At 40.9% G+C, this 12,190-nt stretch overlaps 2 protein-coding genes across 9 annotated transcripts in view; both read right to left on the bottom strand.

The window, feature by feature from the left end:
- LOC117485543 (protocadherin alpha-C2-like) overlaps positions 1-12,190 on the bottom strand; it is a 166,235-nt gene that overhangs the window by 40,195 nt on the left and 113,850 nt on the right. The window contains exon 1 of one of the 8 annotated variants that reach the window (XM_034134115.1): positions 5,454-7,831. The exons of the other annotated variants lie outside the window; for them this stretch is intronic. Within the exon in view, the coding sequence (XP_033990006.1) occupies positions 5,454-7,823 (2,370 nt within the window). The 5' untranslated portion in view covers positions 7,824-7,831. Of the gene's footprint in view, positions 1-5,453; positions 7,832-12,190 lie in introns of those variants that run through there. 8 annotated transcript variants of the gene reach the window in all.
- LOC117485422 (protocadherin alpha-2-like) lies at positions 7,947-11,069 on the bottom strand. The gene is made up of 2 exons (XM_034133979.1): positions 8,691-11,069; positions 7,947-7,994 (listed from the first exon to the last, which is right to left on the bottom strand). The coding sequence occupies exons 1-2, from the start codon at positions 11,067-11,069 to the stop codon at positions 7,947-7,949; spliced, it is 2,427 nt and encodes an 808-aa protein (XP_033989870.1).

The raw sequence follows: 12,190 nt of genomic DNA, 5'->3' as shown, positions 1-12,190 counted from the left end.
GTTCTTATTTTTATCATGAATTACTGAAAACGTAATTTTTGCATTTTCGTCTACATCCGGATCATATGCTTTCATAGTATAGATAACTGCGCCTACTGGACTGTTCTCTTTGACAAACATGTTTATCACAGGCTCATTAAAACGAGGTGCATTGTCATTGACATCAGACACGTGGACTGTAATAACTCTTGTAACGGAAAGAGGCGGAACCCCTTCGTCTGTCGCTGTTATTGTTACGTTGTATTGAGAAGCTCGTTCTCTGTCTAGAGTTCCGTCTACGACTAAAGAATAATGATTTTTATATGTGTTCTTTATTTTAAACGGCACTGCATCAACTATTCTCACCTGAACAGCGCCATTTTTCTCTGCGTCGTTGTCTTTCACAGTTATAAGGCCAACCATTGTGTCTTGGGGTGCATCTTCCCTCACTACGTTGACTAAGGATGTTACCGATATTTCTGGTGGATTATCATTAATATCAGCGATTTCAACTAGTACTTTACAGTGAGATGCTCTTGGGTTTGATCCTTTGTCTTTAGCTTGGACCCGGATTTCAACGGCATTACTTTTTTCGTGATCTAATTCTCCCTTTACAGTAATTTCACCCGTCAAAGAATTTATTGAAAATGTGTCAACATCATTATCACTGTCGTGGTTAATAAAAGAATATACTATTTCCCCGTTAGGACCTTCATCTAAATCATGAGCATGCACAGATATTACGGTTGTACCGAATGGCGTGTTTTCAAGCACCGTGGCTTTGTACAGTGGTTTGTCGAAAATCGGAATATTGTCATTTGCATCTTGGACATTTATGGTGATATGTAACGTTCCTGATTTAGGAGGTTTTCCTCCATCTACAGCTGTCAGCGTTAATTTAATAACCGGCTGTTTTTCACGGTCTACGGCTTTCTGAAGCACCATTTCGGCCGACATTGTCGGCTCTCCACCGTTCTGTACGTCCAGTGTGAAGTGTTCATTTTGACTAAGCTTGTAGCCTTTAACCGAATAACTGCCGACATCTGCATCAAAGGCTCTTGCGAGGGTAAATCTTTCCCCAGGAAAAGCTGACTCGGACACGTTCAAAACAATCCCTGGTATCCGAAAAGAGGGTGCATTGTCGTTAATATCCACAATTGTAACCTCGAAGCGATACAGATTCAGCGGAGAGTTCACAATTGCTTCCACTTCCAGAGAACACTTCACATTACGAGAGCATAGCTCCTCTCGGTCTATTCTGTCTTTCACCGAGAGTATCCCAGTCTTAACATCCGTTTCGAAATATCTCCTATTAGGTCCTGAAATCTCAAATCCGCGAGTTTCCAATTCTGGTACATTTAGATTTAAGTCCTTCGCCAAATTCCCCACAGCGGTACCAGGGCTCGATTCCTCTGTAACAGAATACACAATCTGTGCTGCGGCGAGACTCCATATGTGAGATACATGAAACAAAAAATAAATCCAATTCCTCAAAATATTCCCTCGTTGCATTCTGCCCACAACCTGATTGACAAGTTAATAAAAAAAATTACTCCAGCGTTAACATTGCTCAGAAATTCTCCAGATCAGAGCTCCTTGATACAGTGAGTGTTCTTTACTGCTACGACGAACAAAGAATTACAAACCTCTCTTAAACGAAAAGGGAGGAGCGTGGTAAGGAAACAAGTATATTTCCTCTGTGAGGCAATTGGGACATCTAGTGGTCATTTTGATGTTGGAGCCAAGAAAAGATTAAAAGAAAATATAATTGTAAGCGTTATTAAAGTCATATGTTTTGCGTCTCCAAATGGAAAGCAACAATTATAACCACATAGCATTTACGCAAGAGTGGCGATATCACTATGAGACATGTTTAGGCACCAGGCTAACTAAAATAAAAACCATGCTGCAACTGCGAAAATTGTTGCATGACAAAAATAAGTACTGAAGTAATGGTCACTGCAAGTGCTACAATTGCAATAAGATGGGTCATCTTACATTGGCATATAAGTATAAGATCACACGTCACAAATGTCAGAGAGAACACATTAAAGTCCCATTATGTGAAAAAATGAAAACATTTTATCTGCCACCCCTTTGTATGTGTCATGATCCTTACCTTGTCATTGTTGGGTAAAGTCTGAGTTCTGGTAAAAGTGTCCCCTCCGTTAATACTGATCAGTTCACCATCTACAGGCGGAAACGGTCCGGGGAAAACCACTACGTCACTCTTCATTGTGTCTGAACTGAAACACACGTCGTACTGCTGAGTAGATTTAGAGTAAGACCAGCTCCCGTCAGGGTGGGTGGTGATCATTGGGGCGCTGTACCTGCTGAAACTGCCGTCTGTCCTGTGGCATTTGACAGCTATTAAACTGATGAGGCTCAGCAGAAAGATCACTGACACCGACACAATGGCGATCAGCAGATACAGGTTGAAATCAGAGAAGCTCTCCTCCTGTATGGGCACATGTCTGAACTGAGTCTGGATGTCAGCTGTGCTTTCAACCACCACCACATCAATAGACACAGTAGCTGACAGGGAGGGTTCTCCATTATCAGAAACCAACACCACCAAGGGGTGAGTTTTCAGATCATTGTCACTCATTCTCCTCTTAGTCCTGATTTCTCCGCTGCTGGTTCCTATCCGGAAGAGGTTGTTTCCTTTGGGCTCAGAGAGGTGATACGAAAGCAGCGCATTGTATCCAGAGTCTGCGTCTACAGCCCTGATCTTTGCCACAAAGTATCCCGCCTCAGCAGAATAGGGGATGCTCTCACTGTTAACGGAGCCATGCTCAGAATAGGGCGCGAGAATTGTTGGATTATTGTCATTTTCATCCAGAATTAAAACATTCACAGTCACGTTGCTGCTGAGAGGAGGAACACCAGAGTCTGTGGCCTGAACTTTAAACTGAAACAATTGTATCTCCTCGTAGTTAAAAGACTGCAGGCTGACTATATCTCCAGAGTCTGAGTTGATGTTTACTACAGAAGCTAGTAAAATAGTTGTTGTCGTGCCATCTAATAATGAATATGTTACTTTCGCATTTTCTCCTAAATCATGATCAACTGCTGTTATAGTAAAGATAGTAGCTCCCACTGGACTATTCTCAGTCACATATACATTAATCACAGGCTCTGAGAATAATGGGGCATTGTCATTCACATCAGAAATGTGAACAGGAATAACACTGGTGCTGAAGAGAGGTGGATTGCCTTCATCAGTGGCTATGATCGTGACATTATATTGAGAAACAATCTCTCTATCAAGAAGTCCATCGACTGTCAATGAATAATAATTTTTATAGTTAAGCTTGAGTTTAAAAGGCACTGACCCAATGATTTTAGCATTGGTGAGACCGTTATTACCTCCATCTTTATCAGTGACTGTCACTAAAGCCACCACTGTACCCACCTCAGCATCCTCTTTAACTGGGCTCATAAGAGAGGTTATAATAATGTCAGGTACATTGTCATTAACATCAGTAACTTCCACTAACACTTTACCATGCACGCTTCTAGAAGGCGTACCTTTATCTCTCGCCTGTACGCGAATATCATATGCTGTATTCTCTTCATAATCGACTTTTCCCTTAACTGTTATTTCTCCTGTGTCTGGGTTTATTGAGAATAAAACTTCAGGATTGAAATTCCCCCTCTCAATAAATGAATACATAATCTCACCATTTATTCCCTCATCTAAATCTGTTGCAGTTACAGTCAGTATGGATGTCTGAAATGGAGCATTTTCAGTCACCTGAGCCTTATAGAGAGGTTTACTAAATATCGGAGCATTGTCGTTTATATCCATTACATGCATCACTATTTTTAAGGTCCCTGAGCGTGCAGGTTTTCCTTCGTCCAGAGCAGTTAAAGTAAGGTATATAACAGCCTGTTTCTCTCTGTCTAAAGATTTCTGTAGCACAAGTTCGGCTGACTCACTGTGCTGTCCGCCGCTCTGTACGTCCAGTGAGAAATACTCATTAGGACTCAGCTTGTAGCTCTTTACCGAGTTACTACCGGTGTCTGCGTCATTTGCCACTGGGAGTAAATATCTCTCCCCGGTTGAAGAAGATTCCGAAATATTGAAAATCTTTTCTTTTTCTCGAAAAGATGGTGCATTATCATTAGTATCAATGATTTGTACCTCGATGCGATGCAAATGCATTGGGGTGCTCAGAATGGCTTCTATATTCAGGGAACATTTTGCCGTATTTGGACAGAGCTCTTCACGATCAATCCTATCGCAGACATAAAGAGCACCAGTTTTTAAATCCACGTCGAAATATTTCTTGATATTCCCAGACACAACTCGTAAATCCCGTTTTTCCAAATCGTGAACATTAATCTGTAATTCCTTGGCGAGATTTCCCACTACTGTTCCTTTGTCGACCTCCTCGGAAACGGAGAAAGACAGCTGCGCTGCAGACCGTTCACACGAACAAAGCAAAGCTATTATCTGTATCCAAATAGTCACTGTTAGTCCTTCCCGTCCCATTGCTGCCACAGAATAAAATAAAGAATACATTCCGAACACCTCCACGCGCTTTAGGAGAATAACATACGAAGCCCCCAGTTGTCCTGTAACCATGAGCGTATTGTCTGACTAAGCACTGGTGGACTACTGAAGCTTCATAAGAAGAGGAGGAGTCTGTGAAAAAATATTAGCCACAAAAATACTGCGGTCTCGAGCGACACCAACTGACATTTTGGTGCTAAAATATTCAGACACGAACATTCTATAATAAATAATAATAATAATGCATTTTATTTATATAGCACACTATAAAAACAACGTCATCTCAAGGTATAAAAAAAATACAATCAAATAAAAAGTTATCTAAGGAACATATTGATTAAAATATGGTAATACAAACAAGTTAAGCGCATAAAAGGTTAGTAGAACAAAATAAAATAAATAAAATAAAGCCTAAATGGTGCCCTGAAAAAATTATTTTCATTAGAACACTATATATAAAATCTATTTAAAAAAAAACGCAGTTGTATGTTACCAGGGCCTGGCATAACAAGTAACCGCAAAAACACCATGCAGGGTTCAGCACCATAGACAGCGTCACTGCTCGTCACCAGAATGACAGAACAACCAACAAAGACTTCACCTCTCTGCCTAAAATGCTATTATTCAGCAACTGTAAAGAGAATTCAACATAGAAATCGTGCAGGTAAAATTGATGATTTAACTGTATATCCCCCACAATAACTATTTTGTTTCACATCATTTTTCACAGAAAGTCAGCAAATGTTGCAATAATCGAAAATCTGGTAATCTCATAACACGTCTTTCGGAAATGTAATGAATAATCAGAACTAAATCTAGTCTTGGGTTCAAACAACTCACCTTTTTATTTATCTAAATATTGTAAATATTATGATGTATAAACAGGTATAACATTTCAGTATTTTGCATGATAGCATTGTGAAGTTCCTCTAGCATTCAGCACAAGATTGCCTACCTTGTCTTGGTTGGGTAAAGTCTGAGTTCTGGTAAAAGTGTCTCCTCCGTTAATACTGATCAGTTCACCATCTACAGGCGGAAACGGTCCGGGGTAAACCAATACGTCACTCTTCATTGTGTCTGAGCTGAAACACACGTCGTACTGCTGAGTAGATTTAGAGTAAGACCAGCTCCCGTCAGGGTGGGTGGTGATCATTGGGGCGCTGTACCTGCTGAAACTGCTGTCTGTCCTGTGGCATTTGACAGCTATTAAACTGATGAGGCTCAGCAGAAAGATCACTGACACCGACACAATGGCGATCAGCAGATACAGGTTAAAATCAGAGAAGCTCTCCTCCTTTATGGGCACATGTCTGAACTGGGTCTGGATGTCAGCTGTGCTTTCAACCACCACCACATCAATAGAGACAGTAGCTGACAGGGAGGGCTCTCCGTTATCAGAAACCAACACCACCAAGGGGTGAGTTTTCAGGTCATTGTCACTCATTCTCCTCTTAGTCCTGATTTCTCCGCTGCTGGTTCCAATCCGGAAGAGGTTATTTCCTTTGGGCTCAGAGAGGTGATAAGAAAGCAGCGCATTGTATCCAGAGTCTGCGTCTACAGCCCTGATCTTTGCCACAAAGTATCCCGCCTCAGCAGAATAGGGGATGCTCTCACTGTTAACGGAGCCATGCTCAGAATAGGGCGCGAGAATTGTTGGATTATTGTCATTTTCATCCAGAATTAAAACGTTCACAGTCACGTTGCTGCTGAGAGGAGGAACACCAGAGTCTGTGGCCTGCACTTTAAACTGAAACGTTTTTAACTCTTCATAGTTAAAAGACTGCAAGGTTATTATATCTCCAGTCTCCGAGTTGATATTTACAGCTGAAGTTATCGGAATACTTTTTGAATCACCATCTAAAGAGTATGTTACTCTCGCGTTCTCGTTTACGTCAGGATCGACTGCAGTTATCTTATAGATACAAACTCCAACTGGACTATTCTCTTTTACATAAATATTAATCACGGGTTCAATGAAACCAGGTGCATTATCATTTACATCAGAAACCTGAACAGTAATAACGCTGATGCTGGATAGTGGAGGGGTCCCTTCATCAGCAGCTTTGATCGTTACATTGTAAAAAGAGCACCCTTCTCTATCAAGAGCTCCATCGACAACTAAAGAATAATAATTTTTATAATTGGAAGTCAGTTTGAAAGGTGCAGAACCAATAAGTCTACAGTGTGTCTGACCGTTTTTTCCTCCATCTTGATCTGTTACCGTTACTAAAGCGACAACGCTTCCTATTGCAGCATCTTCTCTAACGGGATTCATGAGTGACGTCACCACAATTTCCGGGGCATTGTCATTTACATCGACTACCTCCACCAGCAGCTTTCCACTTGCACTACGAGGCAAAAAACCCTGATCTTTCGCTTGAACATGTATTTCATATGCTGACTGAGCCTCGAAATCCAAAATATCTTTGACTGTGATCTCTCCAGACTGTGCGTTAATGTTGAACATATCTGCAGGATTAAAGTTTCCACGTTTGACAAAATAATAACCAAGCCTCCCGTTGTCCCCTTCGTCTAAATCTGTGGCACTCAGTTGAATAACTAGTGACCCAGCTTGAGCATTTTCCTTAACCCGTGCCTTGTAAAGTGTTTTACTGAATGACGGCGTGTTATCATTTACGTCGAGAACATTTACATGTATGTATAGGATTCCGGTTTTAGGAGGCTTTCCTCCATCTATAGCAGTCAGCGTTAGTTTAATAACAGCTTGTTTTTCACGATCCAAAGCTTTCAGTAGCACTAATTCAGCAGATGCACTATGTTCTCCACCGCTCTGCACATCTAAGGAGAAGTATTCATTTTGATTGAGCCTGTAAGACTTCACTGAATTGCCTCCGGTATCTGCATCGATAGCCAGGGGAAGCAAGAAGCGTTCGCCCGTTGGAGATAATTCGGATATGTTAAGTGAATATGACTTCTCGACAAATGTCGGTGTGTTGTCATTTAAATCAACAATAACCACCTCAATGCGATGAAGCACCATAGGATTACTAAGAATAGCCTCTAAATTGAGCGTGCATTTCATCGTGTTTGGACAAAGCTCCTCGCGGTCTATTCGCTCATTAACAATAAGATCCCCCGTTTTAAAATTGGCCTCGAAATATTTCTTACTGTACCCAGACACGATATTTAGATTCCTTGTTTGCAGCTCTCGGAAGTTGACGTTTAAATCCTTTGCGAGATTCCCCACTACAGTCCCTTTGTCCACCTCCTCGGAAACAGTGTAGGATGTCTGAGCAGCAGACCAGTCCGACAAAAACAAGACAAACAGCCAACAGAGTAATCCGTTATTCCTTCCGATGCCCATCGTTGCTTTCAAAGATAGTTCCGTGATACAGATAATATTTATCCATAAAAAGCTTCGTGATTAGCCAGCATTGTATTCCCATCTACTCCAGTCCTATCCTCTTCTTCGCCACTCGTGTTTCTCTCACAAAGCACTCGCAGTCTGCTGATGCTTCACACGGGAAGGAGGAGACTGAAAACACCGAGCTCAGAAAAAAAACTGTGGTCATCGGCGACCCCACGTGTTACAATTCAGAATAGAATTTTAAGAATGAATTAGCACCCCGTATGTCTCATATTACAACACGTGAAATATATTATACCTTTAGTTTTTAAGTGGACTAAAAGGTGACCAAAGGTCTGCTTTGTACCAGTTGAGTAAAGAGAAAAATATCAAATTAAAGTTGACAAATTACTGCCAGTGACAACATTCTCGGAAATAGGAGTAAATGTTTTTAAAAAAACATAATGACACCAAGAATAGTTTCCATATCGACAGGTTAACAACACACGTAAACACTACGGCCAGTTAACTCTTTGAAAACAGTTCAGCATGAAAAGGACAACTTGATATATAAGCATAAATAACTTGTGAATTAACAGCCTGATAATTGGAACCATGGATGATGGCTTAGTTAACTTCAGAGGGTTTGGACAGTGAGCCAAAGAGGACGAGGGAGGTACCAGTTTGTTTCAGAACCATGGAAAGCGCTCTCCAAATCTACATGAATGACATTTCCTCTGTTTAACAACTAATTACAAGCCTGCTATCACTTAAAATGCAAATGATGTACTGTTTTGTTGAATGGGACATCTCTAAATGTCTGTTATGTTTGCAAGTCAAGTCTCTGAAAGCAAGGAAAAAGGATTGAGACTGCAAACAACTCACCTTGTCATTGTTGGGTAAAGTCTGAGTTCTGGTAAAAGTGTCTCCTCCGTTTATACTGATCAGTTCACCATCTACAGGCGGAAACGGTCCGGGGTAAACCACTACGTCACTCTTCATTGTGTCTGAGCTGAAACACACGTCGTACTGCTGAGTAGATTTAGAGTAAGACCAGCTCCCGTCAGGGTGGGTGGTGATCATTGGGGCGCTGTACCTGCTGAAACTGCCGTCTGTCCTGTGGCATTTGACAGCTATTAAACTGATGAGGCTCAGCAGGAAGATCACCGACACCGACACAATGGCGATCAGCAGATACAGGTTCAAATCTGAGAAGCTCTCCTCCTTTGTGGGCACATGTCTGAACTGAGTCTGGATGTCAGCTGTGCTTTCAACCACCACCACATCAATAGAGACAGTAGCTGACAGGGAGGGTTCTCCGTTATCAGAAACCAACACCACCAAGGGGTGAGTTTTCAGGTCATTGTCACTCATTCTCCTCTTAGTCCTGATTTCTCCGCTACTGGTTCCAATCCGGAAGAGGTTGTTTCCTTTGGGCTCAGAGAGGTGATAAGAAAGCAGCGCATTGTATCCAGAGTCTGCGTCTACAGCCCTGATCTTTGCCACAAAGTATCCCGCCTCAGCAGAATAGGGGATGCTCTCACTGTTAACGGAGCCATGTTCAGAATAGGGCGCGAGGACTGTTGGATTATTGTCATTTTCATCCAGAATTAAAACGTTCACAGTCACGTTGCTGCTGAGAGGAGGAACACCAGAGTCTGTGGCCTGGACTTTAAACTGAAACGTGTTTAACTCCTCATAGTTAAAAGACTGCAGGCTGACTATATCTCCGGTCTCTGAGTTGATGTTTAAAACGGATGAAATAGGAATATTTTTTGGGGAACTATCTAACAACTTATAAGTCAGCTTTGAATTTCTGTCTAAATCAGGATCAAAGGCACGTATTGCATGAATAACAGAGCCTACTGCACTATTTTCTCTCACATAAACATTAATCACAGGCTCCATAAATCGAGGTGCATTATCATTGACATCAGACACATGAACAGTAATGACTCTGATACTGGACAGAGGTGGATTTCCCTCATCTGTTGCTGTAATTGTGACATTGTAAAGAGAAATGTTTTCTCTGTCCAGTGGTCCATCTACTACTAATGAATAGTCATTTTTGTAGTTGGACTTCAGCTTAAAAGGAACAGATCCCACTACCTTACAGTTAGTCACACCATTGTTTCCTCCATCTTTATCACTTACTGTAACCAAAGCAACTATTGTGCCCATTTCTGCATCTTCTTTTACTGGGGTCATGAGTGACGTCACAGATATTTCCGGGGCATTGTCATTCACATCAATTATTTCTATCAGCAGTTTAGCATGAGCACTGCGAGGTGAGATGCCTTGATCCTTTGCTTGAACTCTAACTTCATAAGCAGGAGTCTCTTCATAATCTAATCTACCCTTAACAGTGATTTCTCCTGTTTCAGAATTTAAATCGAAAATATTTGATGGATCAATATTTCCTCGATTGATGAACGAATATAGGATCTTACTGTTCATGCCCTCGTCTAAATCCGTTGCATTTAACTTAATTACCACTGTTCCATGTTCAGCATTTTCATGCACACGTACTTTATAAAGTGATTTACTAAAAACTGGAATATTATCATTGACATCTAATACATTAACGTGTATGTTTAATGACCCCGATCTTGCAGGTTTACCTCCATCCACAGCCGTCAATATCAGTCTGATTACCGACTGTTTCTCTCTGTCTAAAGCTTTCTGCAGGACTAACTCAGCAGACACACCGTGTTCTCCACCGCTCTGCACATCAAGAGAGAAATATGCATTTTGGCTCAGCTTGTAGCTCTTTACCGAGTTGCTGCCTATGTCTGCGTCTACTGCTATTGGGAGAAGATATCGCTCTCCGGTTAAAGATGATTCGGAAATATTAAAATAATACGTTCCTTCAGAAAAAGCAGGCGAATTATCGTTTGCATCTAAGATATTAACCTCTATGCGGTGTGCAGTCATTGGATCGTTTAGAACTGCTTGTATTTTGATGGAGCATTTTACCACATTTGGACAAAGCTCCTCTCTGTCTACCCTCTCGCCAACAACGAGGTTGCCGGTCCGCAAATTCACTTCAAAATATTTCTTACTGTAACTCGAAACAATACGTAGATCCCTGGTTTCTAGGTCCTGTACATTGAGGTTTAAATCCTTCGCGATATTTCCCAACACGGTGCCTTTGTTCACCTCCTCGGAAATGGAGTAGGATAATTGCGAAGCCGACCGGCCACAAAGACAAAGAAAAGCAACAATATGTATCCAGACGTATTCCTGTTGTAGTCGAAAATACATCGTTGATTCATTAGACGAACTGAACCCAGTCGATCATAAAGGACAGATATTTGCGTCCAAAGAAATATTGTTGAGAGGACGACCCTGCCCTTCTCGTCACAGCACGTTCCGCGGGTGTACTAAAGGCTGATGACGATTTCATTTTTTCCCATGCAGGGAGGAGGAGTTTGGGAAACACAAACATATGCGTGTCCATGGGTCTCATGCGACATCACGTGGTGATTTTTATGTTTGCAATAACAAGAAATGCAGTTTGGCATACAGCTATATAATCAAATATATTATTAATGATATAAATTATCATTATTACTATGGAAACACCTGTTTTTATATTAAGAAGGTGACAGCACTGAATATAATCAGAAGCGTACTATTTGAGGTCTTAAATACAAAATATTACAATATGTCCAGTGGGAATTTACTTCGAATTTATAGTTTGTCATATACTTTAAATGTCCTATATTTAAAGTGAAAACAAATAATTGAAGAATGGAGTTTGATTCAGCAGAATTATACAGACACCGCATTTTGTCAACATCAAGACAAGCACCATGGACAGCGCATTTTCATTACATTCAATCCCCTCACAGAAGAGGGAAACCAGCGACATAAAACCAAAGAGAAAGCAGCATGTCAAATGCTTTTTAAATTCAGATTTCTTTAAAAACAGCTTCGATATTTTCACCATCACATCCTTTCCACAGGCATCAAAGCAGCAGGTTTTGCACATTGCTTTCACATAGACGTGGTTCAGCACCAGATAGCTCCATCAAATACTGGCTAGAAGTCAGATTTTCACACTTTCAAACACAAGCTTTACTGAAGACATGATGATGATTGGTATTCAGGCAGGGACCACTTAAGGTATAGAAAAAAAGTTGCACACATTGTAAAAGGGCTAGAAGTTGTGTTACAGCATGTCGGTAAGCAACTGGTCTTCAACACATTTTAGCCATAAAGTGGGTCGTAAAGTGAAACATTTCTTTAAATGTTGTATTTTATCAAGCGTGAATAACTTGGAATCAATCATAGTTTTATTTTGTTGTCTTAGTCATGATGCTTTACAGCGTTCTACATATGTATGCTTTTATTTATCTAAATATTGTAAATATTATGACGCA

The sequence above is a fragment of the Trematomus bernacchii genome, unplaced genomic scaffold (assembly GCF_902827165.1).
Source record: "Trematomus bernacchii unplaced genomic scaffold, fTreBer1.1, whole genome shotgun sequence".
Classification (NCBI taxonomy): Eukaryota; Metazoa; Chordata; class Actinopteri; order Perciformes; family Nototheniidae; genus Trematomus; species Trematomus bernacchii.
This window is presented reverse-complemented; position numbering and strand designations above follow the sequence as displayed.

What these genes read in the sequence shown, in the direction of transcription:
- LOC117485422 (XM_034133979.1), bottom strand. Translation starts at nt 11,069, where the DNA reads ATGTATTTTCGACTACAACAGGAATACGTCTGGATACATATTGTTGCT. An exon ending in CTTTACCCAACAATGACAAG is followed by an intron (nt 7,995 to 8,690) that starts GTGAGTTGTTTG and finishes CGGTGTTTTCAG; the next exon opens with TCTCCTCCTTCCCGTGTGAA.